We start from the raw sequence: 14,212 nt of genomic DNA, 5'->3' as shown, positions 1-14,212 counted from the left end.
TTGATTATTGTAACTTGCTCTACGCGGGGCTGCCCTTGAAGCTGACCCAGAAACTCCGCTTGCAGTTTTGATCTATTTAAATTGCATTTTAACCTGTGTCTTAAATTGGTCTCCCCCCCCCATTATGTTTTTATTGTAATTTTATGGGTGTTAGCCGCCCTGAGCCCGACTCTGGCCGGGGAGGGTGGGGTATAAATAAATATTATTATTATTATGATGATGATGATGATGATGATGATGATGATGAATCCAACTCCCCTCTTCTGTACTAGAGGGACTCAAGGGATGGGCTGTGGAGTACAAGAGCCACAGGACTTGCCAGTCAGGGTCTGGGCCATGGAATGGCAACAGCAAAGGCCTTTGGAGGTCTGGTGATAGGTCGGTCCAACTAGATAAGGCCCAGGGTGAGCAGGAAGCTTCAGGTCTGGGTGGTTGTGTAGACTCCCCCAGATTGCTGGCTTTGACCTCACTAGCGTGTTGTCGGGATGGTTCCTGAGTCCTGAACTTTGCCACCTGCTCCTTCCCTTTCCAGAGCGATCCTCCCCTGTGCACCCATGTCTCCAGGACGGACCCTGCTCGGACGCTCGGAGTGGCACAGGCCCTGGCCGAGCCCAACCTCCTTGCAAACCACCGCTTTATGATGCCGAAGGGAACAGCCAGGAGCAGCTGCGGGAGGCCCCTCCCCCTGCCCGACCTGGGGAGGACTACAACATGAACATCGTCTCCTCCATGCCCTGCTCTCAGCCTCCTTCAGCTTCATCTGTCCAGGCCCCCAGGGAGGTTGCAGAAGACCCCCAAGGTCCCGTCGCACGCCTGGCGTCCCAGACACCCATCTTCAGCCCCCACAGGTCACCGGCAACGGAGATCTACTGCGCCAGGTTCCAGAGGGATGCGGCAGGATGCCAGGAGGCAGAGAAGGTAGCTGGGGGCTCCCCTGTCATCTTTGCTGGCGGGAAATCGGGGCACGGGTCCCCCATCTCACTGATTGACCAGGGAGGCTCCCCGCTGTCAGACGACGAGGCTCCCAAGGGCCGCCGAGATGCCGGGTCTGGAAGGAGCCACCCCACGGGAGACCATGCCGCCCCGACCAGAACGGCGACGGAATCCCTGAGCTCCGAAGGAGAAAGCGCCCACAGGGGCCGGGCGCTCAGTGTGCGAGGGCCACCTTCCGCCTCCTCGGACACCACGTCCCCCTCGTCAGACCCCGGTATTGAGGCAGACCTCACCAGCCGCAACTCCAAATCCTTCCCGCCGTGCAGCCGGCACAGCGAGGACCTCAGCTCGCCTGGCTCCGACTCGGACGTGGAGGGCGAGATTGAGGCGGCCTTTGCCTGCAGCGGGAACCGCCTGGCCAGCAACATGATCTCCAGCATTTCGGAGACGGAGCTGGACCTGAGCAGCGACAGCAGCAGCGGACGCTCCTCCCACCTCACCAACTCCATCGAGGAGGCCAGCTCCCCGGGCTCAGAGGCCGAGCTGGAGGCGGACCTGGAGTCCCGGGGGGTTCTGGGCCTGAAGGACACCCTCCTGCTAGATGTCGGCAAAGAGGAGGAGGAGGACGGGGTGGCGGTGGCCCCGGAGAGCGCAGTGGTGCAGAGGGACAGCCTGGCGGCCCTCAAGATAGAGGAGTTCTACGAGGACCCGTCCGCTCCCATCGAGCCAATTGACAGGCCCCTCTCGGACTCGCTGGACCTGGAGATCGACCCCGACCACAGCCGGGAGACCCTGCGGCGCTCCTTCTACTTGCCGGTGGGGGCCAAGCTGGTGCCCAAGGGCCGCAGCGACAGCGACGACCGAGCGGGGAACAGCGAGTACGACTCCGATTCCGACTCTGAGTCGGAGCCGGACCTGAGTGAGGATTCCGACTCCCCGTGGCTGCTCAGCAACCTGGTGAACAAGATGATCTCAGAAGGCTCGTACCCCATCAAGTGCGCCGACGAATGCTTCCCAGCGGCCCACTCCCTTTCGGACACCATCTCTCCCGCCTCCGACCTGGAGCCCGAGATCCCCAGCGAGGCCCTGGGGGAGGCGCAGCCTGGCCCTCCGCAGAGCATCGAGCTGGTGGACATGGAGACCCTCCGGTGTTCACTACGGGACGAGGAGAAGCCCACCGAGCCAGGGGGCCCGGCGGACGAGGTGGGGCCCTACCTGTTCATGAGCAACCTGACCAACGACACCATTGCTCCCGTCTTTCCTGGGAGGCCACTCTCTGGCTGCTGCAAGAGCGGCGGCGGCACCCCAGCCAAGGGCTTGCCCCCCAGGGAGGTCGCGGTCAAGGCCGACCCAGCCACGGGGCCCGAGGACTGGGCGATCGACGGGGACCTGGACTCTGGCATCTTGGAGGACAACGACATGATTGACGACGTCCGGTTAGAGGGCAGCGAGGGGCTGGACGTCTCCACCGCCAAGACCAACCGTTGCTTCAGCTTCGCCTACTCTCCTGAGGAAGAGGAGGACAGGGAGGCCCCTTCCCTAGGCAGCCTGAAGGACTCCCCCTTCTCCGAGGAGATGCCCCTGCCCCCGCCCACCATAGCGCTGGACGACTCCCTGGCCTACGACTCTGTCAAGTACACCCTCGTCGTGGACGAAAACACCCAGCTGGAGCTGGTCAGCCTCAAGCGTTGCACATCGGTGCTGAGCGACGACAGCGAGCTCCTGCGGGCCTGCGATGCTGCCGACCTGGAGGACGCGGGCAGTGACTTTGGGGAAGGGCTGGTGGCCCCGGACGGGCGCAGCTCTTCCTCGGAGGACTCCTCGCCCGAGGCTGACCTCCACTTCTCAAAGAAGTTCCTCAACATCTTTGTCAACAGCACCTCCCGTTCCTCCAGTGAGTGCCACCCCCTCTGTGGCTGGAGGGGGCGGGGTGGGTGGTGTGGGAGGGAGGGAGGGAGGGAGGGAGGGCACTTCCTGAGACCAGCACACAACTGCCTGTTGCCACCCCAGTCACCTGGACGCAAGATCCAGGGGCTGTTCTGCTTTGGTCTCCTGGCTCCCAAGCAACAGGGACCCCCTCAGGGCCTCAGCTGCTGCTGCCCCAATGTGGCCACAGATGGTCTGGATTGGCTGTCTTCCTGCCGAGAGGCAGGCCTCTGCAAGTGGCTTCCTATCCTCAGAAGAAGAAGCCCTCTGTCCTAACAGTGTGATTGGTACAGATGCCACACCCTGCCTTTGATTGGTAGAGGTGCCCCATCCCATCCCTGATTGGTACAGATGCCACACCCTGCCCTTGATTGGTAGAGGTGCTGCACTGCATCCCTAATTGGTACGGATGCCACACCCTGCCCTTGATTGGTAGAGGTGCTGCACCGCATCCCTAATTGGTACGGATGCCACACCCTGCCCTTGATTGGTAGAGGTGCCCCATCCCATCCCTGATTGGTACGCATGCCACACCCTGCCCTTGATTAGTAGAGGTGCTGCACCGCATCCCTGATTGGTACGCATGCCACACCCTGCCCTTGATTGGTAGAGGTGCTGCACTGCATCCCTAATTGGTACGCATGCCACACCCTGCCCTTGATTGGTAGAGGTGCTGCACCGCATCCCTAATTGGTACGGATGCCACACCCTGCCCTTGATTGGTAGAGGTGCTGCACTGCATCCCTAATTGGTACGGACGGCACACCCTGCCCTTGATTGGTAGAGGTGCTGCACCGCATCCCTGATTGGTACAGATGCCACACCCTGCCCTTGATTGGTAGAGGTGCTGCACCGCATCCCTGATTGGTACAGATGCCACACCCTGTCCTTGATTGGTAGAGGTGCTGCACTGCATCCCTAATTGGTACGGACGCCACACCCTGCCCTTGATTGGTAGAGGTGCTGCACCGCATCCCTGATTGGTACAGATGCCACACCCTGCCCTTGATTGGTAGAGGTGCTGCACCGCATCCCTGATTGGTACAGATGCCACACCCTGCCCTTGATTGGTAGAGGTGCTGCACCGCATCCCTGATTGGTACAGATGCCACACCCTGCCCTTGATTGGTAGAGGTGCTGCACCGCATCCCTAATTGGTACGGATGCCACACCCTGCCCTTGATTGGTAGAGGTGCTGCACCGCATCCCTAATTGGTACAGATGCCACACCCTGCCCTTGATTAGTAGAGGTGCTGCACCGCATCCCTGATTGGTACGCATGCCACACCCTGCCCTTGATTGGTAGAGGTGCTGCACCGCATCCCTGATTGGTACAGATGCCACACCCTGCCCTTGATTGGTAGAGGTGCTGCACCGCATCCCTAATTGGTACGGATGCCACACCCTGCCCTTGATTGGTAGAGGTGCCCCATCCCATCCCTGATTGGTACAGATGCCACACCCTGCCCTTGATTAGTAGAGGTGCTGCACCGCATCCCTGATTGGTACGCATGCCACACCCTGCCCTTGATTGGTAGAGGTGCTGCACCGCATCCCTGATTGGTACAGATGCCACACCCTGTCCTTGATTGGTAGAGGTGCTGCACCGCATCCCTGATTGGTACGCATGCCACACCCTGCCCTTGATTGGTAGAGGTGCTGCACCGCATCCCTGATTGGTACGCATGCCACACCCTGCCCTTGATTGGTAGAGGTGCTGCACCGCATCCCTGATTGGTAAAGATGCCACACCCTGCCCTTGATTGGTAGAGGTGCTGCACCGCATCCCTGATTGGTACAGATGCCACACCCTGCCCTTGATTGGTAGAGGTGCTGCACCGCATCCCTGATTGGTACAGATGCCACACCCTGTCCTTGATTGGTAGAGGTGCTGCACTGCATCCCTAATTGGTACGGACGCCACACCCTGCCCTTGATTGGTAGAGGTGCTGCACCGCATCCCTGATTGGTAAAGATGCCACACCCTGCCCTTGATTGGTAGAGGTGCTGCACCGCATCCCTGATTGGTACAGATGCCACACCCAATCCCTGATTGGTACAGATGTGAAACCCCTTACCCGATTGGTGCAGCAGGCGCCCCCATTCCTAACCAGTGCAGCCCCCCCATCCCTGATTGGTTAGCCCCTTGCTTTGGGTAATTGTCTGCAGCCTGCTGTGATCCTTTCTCTGCCCCCTCAACCAGGTACAGAGTCCTTTGGCCTCTTTTCTTGCATGGTGAACGGGGAGGAGCGGGAACAGACCCACCGAGCCGTCTTCAGGTGAGAAGGGAGAGGGGAGAGGCCTGAGGGTTCCCCAGCCCTTTGAGGCTCCTTCAGGCCAGGAGATCAGTCCTGCAGGGCTGTCTTGGGGGGGGGGGCTCCCACACTCCCCAGCAAAGCAGAAGAGCATTCGAGAAACCCCCTTGAGAAGAGGGAACCCGGCCCCACTTACGCTGTTTGCCAGGGACACGCCAGTCAAGGCTTAACTGTGGCTCCAGAAGAGGCTTTTCAACTCTGTGGAACTCAGCAGCACTCTAATATGACAGAGGGTGCTGCCAGGACCCAGGGTCCCGAGTCAATTAAAAACACCAGCCCCTGCTCAAAGGTAAACCACCACACCACCTGCTGGTGTACAGACCAAGAGGGGTCCACATTCAGGAATCCAGGGAATGAGAAATTTAAGAACCTCGGAAGTGCCTGGATCAAAGGGGGCCCATCTCGCCCAGCATCTTGTCCTCACAGCAGATGCCCCTTTGGCGATATCCAGAAGCAGGATCCGAGCACGAGCCCTCTTTCCTATTGTGGTCAGCAGCCACTGATAGATTATTCTATCAGGTCCAGCTCCGAGGGCCTTCTGGGGGTTCCCTCCCTGTGAGAAGTGAGGTTACAGGGAACCGAACCAGGCAGAGGGCCTTCTTGGTGGTGGCGCCCCCTCCATGAATTTGCCCAATCCTCTTTTAAAGCCATCTAAGTTGGTGGCCATCGCTGCTTCCTGTGGCAGGGAGTTCCGCAGCCTAAAAAAAGGAAGAAACTTTATGGTCAGTAGGCTCAGTGACCCAAGGAGTCTAAAGCAGTTGGCTTGGAACCAGAGTAATTTCCCAGTAGCTCACGCCAACTCTTGCAGTAGCAAGAGTTATCTAAGGATTGCAGCAATAATTATCATGTAAATCCCAGGATCCCAAACTTTTTGGAGCCTCCTATTCCATAATCCCAGCACCCCACTGCCTTTTGGAAAGCAGCGCGAACACACACAAGAACTAATAAAGAACTGAGCTGGAAAGAGGACAGAGAGAAGTTTTTCTCCATCTGTCATAAGGCTAGAACCTGTGGACACGTGGTGAAGCTGAATGCTGGAAGACCACAGAGTTAATCTATGGAACTCCCTGCCACAGGAGGCAGGGGTGGCTACCCACCTAGATGGCTTTAAAAGAGGGTTAGATAAATTCATGGAGGAGGAGAGGGGTATTTGGGGCACTCCTGCTTGGATCCTGCTCCCAGTAGGTTTCCAAGCAGAACTCAAAGTGTTGGTGCTGACCTTGAAAGCCCTAAACAGCCTCAGCCCAGTATATCTGAAGGAGCGTCTCCACCCCCATCGTCCAGCCCGGATGCTGAAGTCCAGCTCTGAGGGCCTTCTGGCGGTTCACTCATTGCCAGAAGCAAAGTTACAGGGAACCAGGCAGAGGGCCTTCTTGGTGGTGGCTCCCTCCCTGTGGAACCCCCTCCCACCAGATGTCAAGGAGATAAAGAACTATCTGACTTTTAGAAGACATCTGAAGGCAGCCCTGTTTAGGGAAGTTTTTAATGTTTGAATAATAATAATAATAATAATAATTTATTATTCATACCCCGCCCATCTGGCCGGGCTTCCCCAGCCACTCTGGGCGGCTTCCAACAAAATATTAAAATACAGTAATGCATCACAAGTTTTAGTGTGTTTTTAATCTTTTGTTGGAAGTTGCCCAGAGTGGCTGGGGAAACCCAGCCAGATGGGCGGGGTAGAAATAATATATTATTATTATTATTATCATTATTATTATGGCAGGCCTAAAGTCCTACAGGGAAGGGAAGCAGCGTGTCGGCTGTGGGCCCCCAAATTCTCCCCCAAACCTAGTGCTTCTGAGATAACATCAAGAAGCTGCTTTCTACTGAGTCAGACCCATTGGCCCATCCGGCTCAGTCTAGGCTACACTGGTTGCCAGCCGCAGCTCTCCCAGCCCCACTTGGGGCCCTTCTGCTGCTGAGCTGCTGCCATGTTCCTTCCCCAACTGGCTCCTTCTCCTGCCTCCAGGTTCATCCCTCGCCACGAGGACGAGCTGGAGCTGGACGTGGACGACCCCATTCTAGTGGAGCTGGAGGAGGACGACTACTGGTACCGGGGCTACAACATGCGCACGGGGGAGAGGGGCATCTTCCCGGCCTTCTATGCCCACGAGGTGGTGAGCCAGGCCAAGGAAGTGACAGGTGAGCCGGGGTGTGTGTGCCGGTGGCGCTGCCAGGCTGGGAGGTGGCGGCAGAGGGGGGCAGAAGAAGCTTCCTGGTTGCCCAGTGCCAGAGGTTGGCTGCACAAAGGCCAGAAGAGGGAGGAGGAGGAATTGGGTCGAGGGAAGTATGGTATAGTGTGGTGTAGTGGGTAGGAGCGGTGGATTTGTAATCTGGGGAACCGGGTTCGCTTCCCCGCTCCTCCACCTGCAGCTGCTGGGTGACCTTGGGCCAGTCACACTTTTCTGAAGTCTCTCAGCCCCACTCACTTCACAGAGTGTTTGTTGTGGGGGAGAAAGGGAAAGGCTTTGGGGTGTTTCGTGATGGGCACTGTAAGAATTTGGGCCATCTGAGCTCAGCAGAGAAACCCATTTACTGGATCCCGTTTGAGGAAAGTTCTTCCAAACTCTACTGCAAGAGAATAAACTAGAAAAAAGTGGTTTCAGGTGGAGACTGGGGGTATATGGGTGTCTCTGGCATGCCACCCAGCCTAGTTCCCCTGGGACGGGGGCCAGCCTGCCCTTTTCTGCAAAAGTGGGAGTGGCGAGGAGATGGGAACTGCACCTTGACTCTCTGCTGGGTTGCTTGCAGGCCTGAAGCGGAATCCGTGCTGGGTGGAGCGCTTCAACGTCCAGTTCTTGGGCTCCGTGGAAGTTCCTTACCATCAGGGCAATGGCATCTTGTGTGCCGCTATGCAGAAGGTGAGGCCGGGAAGAAGGGCTGTGTGTGTGTGTGTCTGTCTGTCCTTGCAATGCTCTCTTGGGCTGCTGCCAGGACACAAAATCCAACCTGCTACGTGTGGGAATGTTGAGGGTGGCAGGAGAGGATATATTGTTTATTAATATCCTTCCTAACTTGCGCTAGCAAGTTCCTTTACTTAGGAGAGTTACATCCCCCTTTTTACATGCACAGCAGAAAGCTGGTTGCAGGCTCGTGTGAGCCTCTCACTGTTATACAATTCAGTCTGTCTCAGATTGAATTGTAAGTTCCTGGTAAGTTCCCTTGAATCCCTCTTAAAAGAATAAAGATGCCACAATATTATTCAAAGTCTATAAAAGAAGTTTACTCACATCAGTTCACAGTTGGATCCCTGAAGGCAGACTTAGTTACAAATAGGTATGTGTGGATCTACCCCGTATGGGGGAATAATCCCAGTGCTTCTGCTAGCTGAGAGCTAGCAGAGCAGTTCTAGCTAAAAGCTGGTCAAACGAAGGAGGAAGTCAAAAAAGAGAGGGAAGTGTCTGCGTGACTTGACCTTTGGTTACCTGGACAGGTAAGGTCACGCCCGCCTTCTATCACATGCAAAAGGAAGGATGCCCTAGCCAGGAGGAACACGAAGTTTCGACTGGCTGGACCAAACATTCCCTCACATGTCTTCTCTAGCATTTCAAGGAATGCTGTACTTGACTGCTCTCAGTGGATTACCGTATTTTTCGCTCTATAAGACGCACTTCCCCCCTCCAAAAATTAAGGGGAAATGTGTGTGCATCTTATGGAGCTAATGCAGGCTCCATGGCTTCAGTGAAACATTAGGAAGAACTTCCTGACAGTAAGAGCTGTTCGACAGTGGAATTTGCTGCCAAGGAGTGTGGTGGAGTCTCCTTCTTTGGAGGTCTTTAAGCAGAGGCTTGACAACCATATGTCAGGAGTGCTCTGATGGTGTTTCCTGCTTGGCAGGGGGTTGGACTCGATGGCCCTTGTGGTCTCTTCCAACTCTATGATTCTATGATTCTATGAAAGCAACGCAAAGCCTCCGGAGCGCAGCGGGGCCATTCCCGCTGCACTCCAGAGGCTTCGGGCAGCTATCCCTGAAACCAGGAGAGCGAGAGGGGTTGGTGCGCACCGATCCCTCTTGCTCTCCTGGCTTCGCTTCGCTGGGGAGGCGCTGCACAGCTTTCCCTCTCTGGCCAGTGCCCCTTCAGCGAAGCAGGAGGAGAAATGGAAGGGGCTCTGTGTCTCCTGCCGCTTCACTGAAGGGGCGCTGCACAGAGAGGGAGATATATATTTTTTCTTGTTCTCCCCCTCTAAAACTAGGTGCGTCTTATGGTTGGGTGCATCCTATAGAGCGAAAAATACAGTACATCCCACACTATGTCTGCCTGGTGCGATGTCCCCTTGCCCTTTTCCCTTGGGATACGCCGTCTAAACTCGGTGGACCCCTTCCCGTCTGAACCCGCACCCCTGTCACCCCTGTCCTTTGCAGATTGCTACCACCCGCAAGCTCACAGTACACCTGAGACCCCCAGCCACCTGTGACCTGGAAATCAGCCTGCAAGGCATCAAGCTCATCCTGACCGTGAATGAATACAGCCGAGACGAGGAGGTGAGTGGCGGCAGCAGGAGGAGGCAGCACTGGGGTGGGCCTGTGCAGCTGAGAAGGCCTTTGGGGTCCAGGTCCCCAAAGACTTTGGCGAGGTGCCCAGCTGAGCAGGAGGCAGGATGTGTTCAGGGCACTTGCGTAAGCGTGGTCTTGCATGCCCGTGGTCTCACGTGGCAGAGTCTGTTTCTGTCGGAAGAGCCCCCTGCCCAGAGGGAGAACTTGAGCAAGGAGGGGGCAGGTGCAGCCGTCGGGGGCCTAATGGGAAAGTGGATTTAGGGGGGAAGGGGAGCCTGTTTCTGCCCCATTTTCCTCTGGCTCAGTCCTACAAAGGAGGAGTGGCGTGATAGACCCACATTGCAGGGAACAGGTTTTGAGCACCCAGTTTGAGACCCAGGTGGCTCCCCGCAGGCATCTCCTCTCCTCATCCCTGTAAAGGTGTCATTTCTTTCTTTCTTTGTATACCACCTTGTGATGGTTTATTGCCTTCACCTCTTGGCATAAATCACTTCCGGCAGAGTTAGTTGCCGGTGGCAGTTGCTCTAAGACAGCGGTTCTCAACCTGTGGGTCCCCAGATGTTGTTGGACTACAATTCCCATCATCCCTGAGCTCTGGCCTTGCTAGCTAGGGGTGATGGGAGTTGTAGTTCAACAACATCTGGGGACGCACAGGTTGAGAAAGGCTGCTCTAAGAGATAATGCTCAAGACACAGTAGCAGTCCAGGCCGTTAGCTCTTTATGGACGGTATGAAGAGTTCACGGTTGCAATATGTGCAGAGTAGTCCATTTAAGCTACTGGTCCCGGCAGCAAGGCATCTCATACAAAATGCAGCCGCCTTCGGCATCCGTCCATAGCTGCAAGCGGTTGTAGCAGCAGGTTCATCGGTTGGCAGGCGAGGAGAGAGACTTAACACACACTCTCACTGACTCTTTCTGCTGCCAAAAGAGAAACGAAAAGACCAGCCTTTTTAAGGCTACAAGTTCCTGACACTGTGCGAAAGAATCCAATTAACTCCTGAACCTTATCTCGCTCCTGTTTAAGCAATTAGGCTTCTTGGGTCAGTTTCTGGAACACGCTCCACTTCCAATTAACAGAAACTCACTCAGACAGTTTTCTGCAAAACAGCCTTCATCCAAAGATCACAGGGTGCTTCACAACATGCTGTGATTGGACTTGTTCTATGATTCTAGACTGGAGGGGGGTCAGCAGACACAGGAGTTCCCAGTAGTACCCCTGCTGAAGATTTCAGGAGCCCCTTGGCCTTGAAACGATTGCGGGGGGGTTTCTTCCTGGGGTGTCCTTCAAGCCCTCCCTCTTCTCGTTCCAGTTTGAGCGCTGCAGCCATTTCTTCCAGATGAAGAACATCTCCTTCTGCGGCTGCCATCCCCGCAACAGCTGGTAAGTTGCACCCCCCTCCCCTAGGGGAAAAGCCCGGCTCCGGGGGCAGGAGGGCTGCTTGCCCTCAGGACATGAGGTTTCCTTGCTGCAGCACCTCAGGCAGGAATACCCTCCTTGGCCGTAAAAATACAGCAATGGCAGAGGAAAAGAACTAGCCTGTTGGTTGCTCTTTCCTGACACCCCAAACCACCGCTGGGGGGCTCTTCTTACATTCTTACGTTAAAATTTTAGGGCTACCTTTAAAACTGGTGCATGCAAGATGGTCAGCTGAGGGTGGGCCTTGCGAGCTGGCTGGCTAGAGAGGTCCTACCAGTTCCTGCATTGATGACCTTTCGGGACCCTTTCATGGTTCCCACTTTTGGTGCTGACCCTTCCCTTCCCTTCCAGCTACTTTGGCTTCATCACAAAACACCCCGTGCTGAGTCGCTTTGCCTGCCACGTCTTCGTATCCCAGGAGTCCATGCGGCACGTTGCGGAGTGCGTTGGGTGAGTGGAGGGGGTCACAGAGCGGGTTGGGGATGAGCCCCTGCGGACGTCTTGGGCTGTGGTCTGATGGGAGCTGTCCAAGGTATTGAGAGCACCCTTGAAGCTGACCCAGAAACTCCAGTGGGTGGAGAAGGCCGCAGCAAGACTCCTTATGGGGTCCTTGCCACGGGATTACATTCATCCAGTGCTTTACCAACTGCACTGGCTCCTGGTGGAGCACAGGGTCAGGTTTAAGGTGCTGGTTTTGACCTTTAAAGCCCTATGTGGCCTAGGACCCATGTACCTATGGGACCGCCTCTCCTGGTATGCCCCATAGAGGACCTTAAGGTCCACAAATGACAACATTTTGGAGGTCCCAGGTTGCAAGGTGGTTAGATTGGTCTCAACTTGGGCCAGGGCCTTTTCAGTACTGGCCCCGACTTGGTGGAACGCTCTGTCACAAGAGACTAGGGCCCTGCGGGACTTGACATCTTTCCGCAGGGCCTGCAAGACAGAGCTGTTCCGCCTGGTCTTTGGTTCAGACTCAGTCTGACCCTTATGTTTCTCTCCCCTTATGGTTTTGTTTTATGGGCTACTTTTAAAATGAGGCTGCATTTTAAATTGCATTTTAAGCTGTATTTTAAATTGGGCCCCCCCATTATGTTTTTTACTGTAATTTTACTGATGTTAGGAGCCCTGAGCCCATCTCTGGCCAGGGAGGGCGGGGTATAAATAAAATTATTTATATGTTTATAAGTTAAAATTGTTTTTTTTTTAAAATGAATTAAATATAAAAAGGTCAAAAATTGGGGACAAGAACTTGTTGAATTAACAATTTGAATTGGAATATAAGATGGGGAGGTGTGGGGAAGTCAGGGAAATATGTTATTGAAAATAAGGATTGTAAACTTTATGTGTTTTTAACTTTTTTGTTTTTTGTTTTTGATTTTTTAATGTATAAAGGTGGAAAAACTCAATAAATATCTTTAAAAAATATATATAAATAAAATTATTTATGATGATGATGATGATGCTTGGATCCTGCCTGCTGTTTCCTATTGGGGCACCTAGTTGGCCTCTGTGAGAACAGGATGCTGGCCTAGCTGGGCCGTTGGCCTGATCCAGGAGAATCTTACTACGTTCTTTGCTCCCATAAGTGCTGATTGGTTCTTCCTTCCTTCCCCTTCCAGCCGCGCCTTTCAGGAATACTACCAAGAGCACCTGGAGTTTGCTTGCCCCACAGAAGACATTTACCTGGAGTAGGACCTGAGCCCGGAGTGCCTCCAGCTTCTGCACCCCCTCCAGAGACTCTGACCCAGTGCCCCAGGACCCTCGGCTCCGCCAGCCTCGACACCACCCATGCCACCATTTTTCAACCCGGCACCCTGCTGCAGCAGAGGGGAGGTGGGGTGGGGCAGGCGAGGGGGCAGAGAGATGGGGAGGGCGGCAGGCGCTGGCTGTGTGCAGTTGCCCCCTGCCCTCCCCCTCTCCTGGAGCCCCTCTCCCAAAACACCCGGGAGCAAATCTCTGGGGAGGGAGCCTTCCTCCTTGAAGCAGGTAGAGACCAGTGATGGGGCTGGAGGATGAATTTGGGAGTGGCGAAGCCAGGAGTCGGGGCTTTCCAGGAAAGCTCCAGCCTTTGCATGGCGCCCCCCTTCTCAGGGGCTGGGAGGAAGGCTTGGGGCACAATGGCAGCCATCACTCTGCCCCCACGCCCACCCCGGTCCTCTAGAAACACACTCTGGGGCTGCGGGGAGCTCCCATACCTCACCTGCTTCCAGGCTAAATTCATTTCTTCTGTGTGAGAGGTGTGTGTGGGGAGAGGGAACAAGGACCCCCCCTCCCTGGCCCCCCCCCCACAGCGTGCGGCCATCCCTGGGCCAGGGCACTCTGCTCTCTCCCTTCCCTGCTTCTCGGCCCCCATTGCCCCAGCTCCACACTTGCCATGTGGGCTGCCCCATTGCCATCCCCTGGGGGGGGCAGTGCATGCAACTCCAGCTCATGCAGTGCCATAGGAAACTACACCGCCCCCGCCCCACCCTTTCCCCAAAATCTGCATCCCTCGCTGCTATCACTCACCCTGCCAGAGACACTGTTGGGTTGCCGGAGGCGGAACAGCCTGCATGCTGCATGGGGGGCGGGGTGCTGGGAGCTGAAAGGAGCCCCCCAGATAGGGCCCTTGGGGTGTGTGTGAGCGATGAGCATGTGTGGGGCAGGGTTCAGCTGGTAGGCTGTCCACCTCACAAGCAGAAGGTCCCAGGTTCCATGCCCAGTAGCATTTCCTCACAGGGCTGCCCAAATTCTTGCAGAGCCACTAGATGGACCAGTGGTCTCCGTATGTGCCAGCTTCCTATGGCTTGTCCTGCCTGCGGAGGCATCCGAGTCAATGTGCCCCATGGCATCGACCATTCATAATCTGGCGAATTCCCCCAGAGGATGGGTCAGGGGGCGACTGATCTGGCTCCGTGGCCCATGGCCAGCTGGGATCTCGCCCCGCAGTCCCGTGTCCTTCCCCAGCGCTGCCATCTTCCCGTTCTTCCTCTGTCGCTGAATCAGAGCATATCTGGGGGGTTGCTTGTCCAGCTCAGGCGCCCTCTTCTCTTTCTTGGCCTTCTCTCCCCCTACCCCCCCCCACCATGGCTCTCCTTGCCGCCTCCTGCCTCGCCCCCCACTGCTGTGCCTGGTGACCTCCTT

The 14,212-nt window shown here is 55.8% G+C and overlaps 1 protein-coding gene across 1 annotated transcript in view; it reads left to right on the top strand.

The window, feature by feature from the left end:
* MAPK8IP2 (mitogen-activated protein kinase 8 interacting protein 2) overlaps positions 1-13,806 on the top strand; it is a 48,557-nt gene extending 34,751 nt beyond the window's left edge. Inside the window, exons 5-12 of the mRNA XM_053406561.1 lie at positions 533-2,827; positions 5,063-5,138; positions 7,147-7,319; positions 7,929-8,038; positions 9,541-9,660; positions 10,983-11,053; positions 11,441-11,539; positions 12,709-13,806. Coding sequence (XP_053262536.1) covers positions 533-2,827; positions 5,063-5,138; positions 7,147-7,319; positions 7,929-8,038; positions 9,541-9,660; positions 10,983-11,053; positions 11,441-11,539; positions 12,709-12,781 — 3,017 coding nt within the window. The 3' untranslated portion in view covers positions 12,782-13,806. The remainder of the gene's footprint in view (positions 1-532; positions 2,828-5,062; positions 5,139-7,146; positions 7,320-7,928; positions 8,039-9,540; positions 9,661-10,982; positions 11,054-11,440; positions 11,540-12,708) is intronic.
* Positions 13,807-14,212: the final 406 nt, after the last annotated feature.

The sequence above is a fragment of the Podarcis raffonei genome, chromosome 10 (assembly GCF_027172205.1).
Source record: "Podarcis raffonei isolate rPodRaf1 chromosome 10, rPodRaf1.pri, whole genome shotgun sequence".
Taxonomy (NCBI): domain Eukaryota; kingdom Metazoa; phylum Chordata; class Lepidosauria; order Squamata; family Lacertidae; genus Podarcis; species Podarcis raffonei.
Note: the sequence above shows the minus strand (reverse complement) of the source record. Positions and strands in the feature narration are given on the sequence as shown.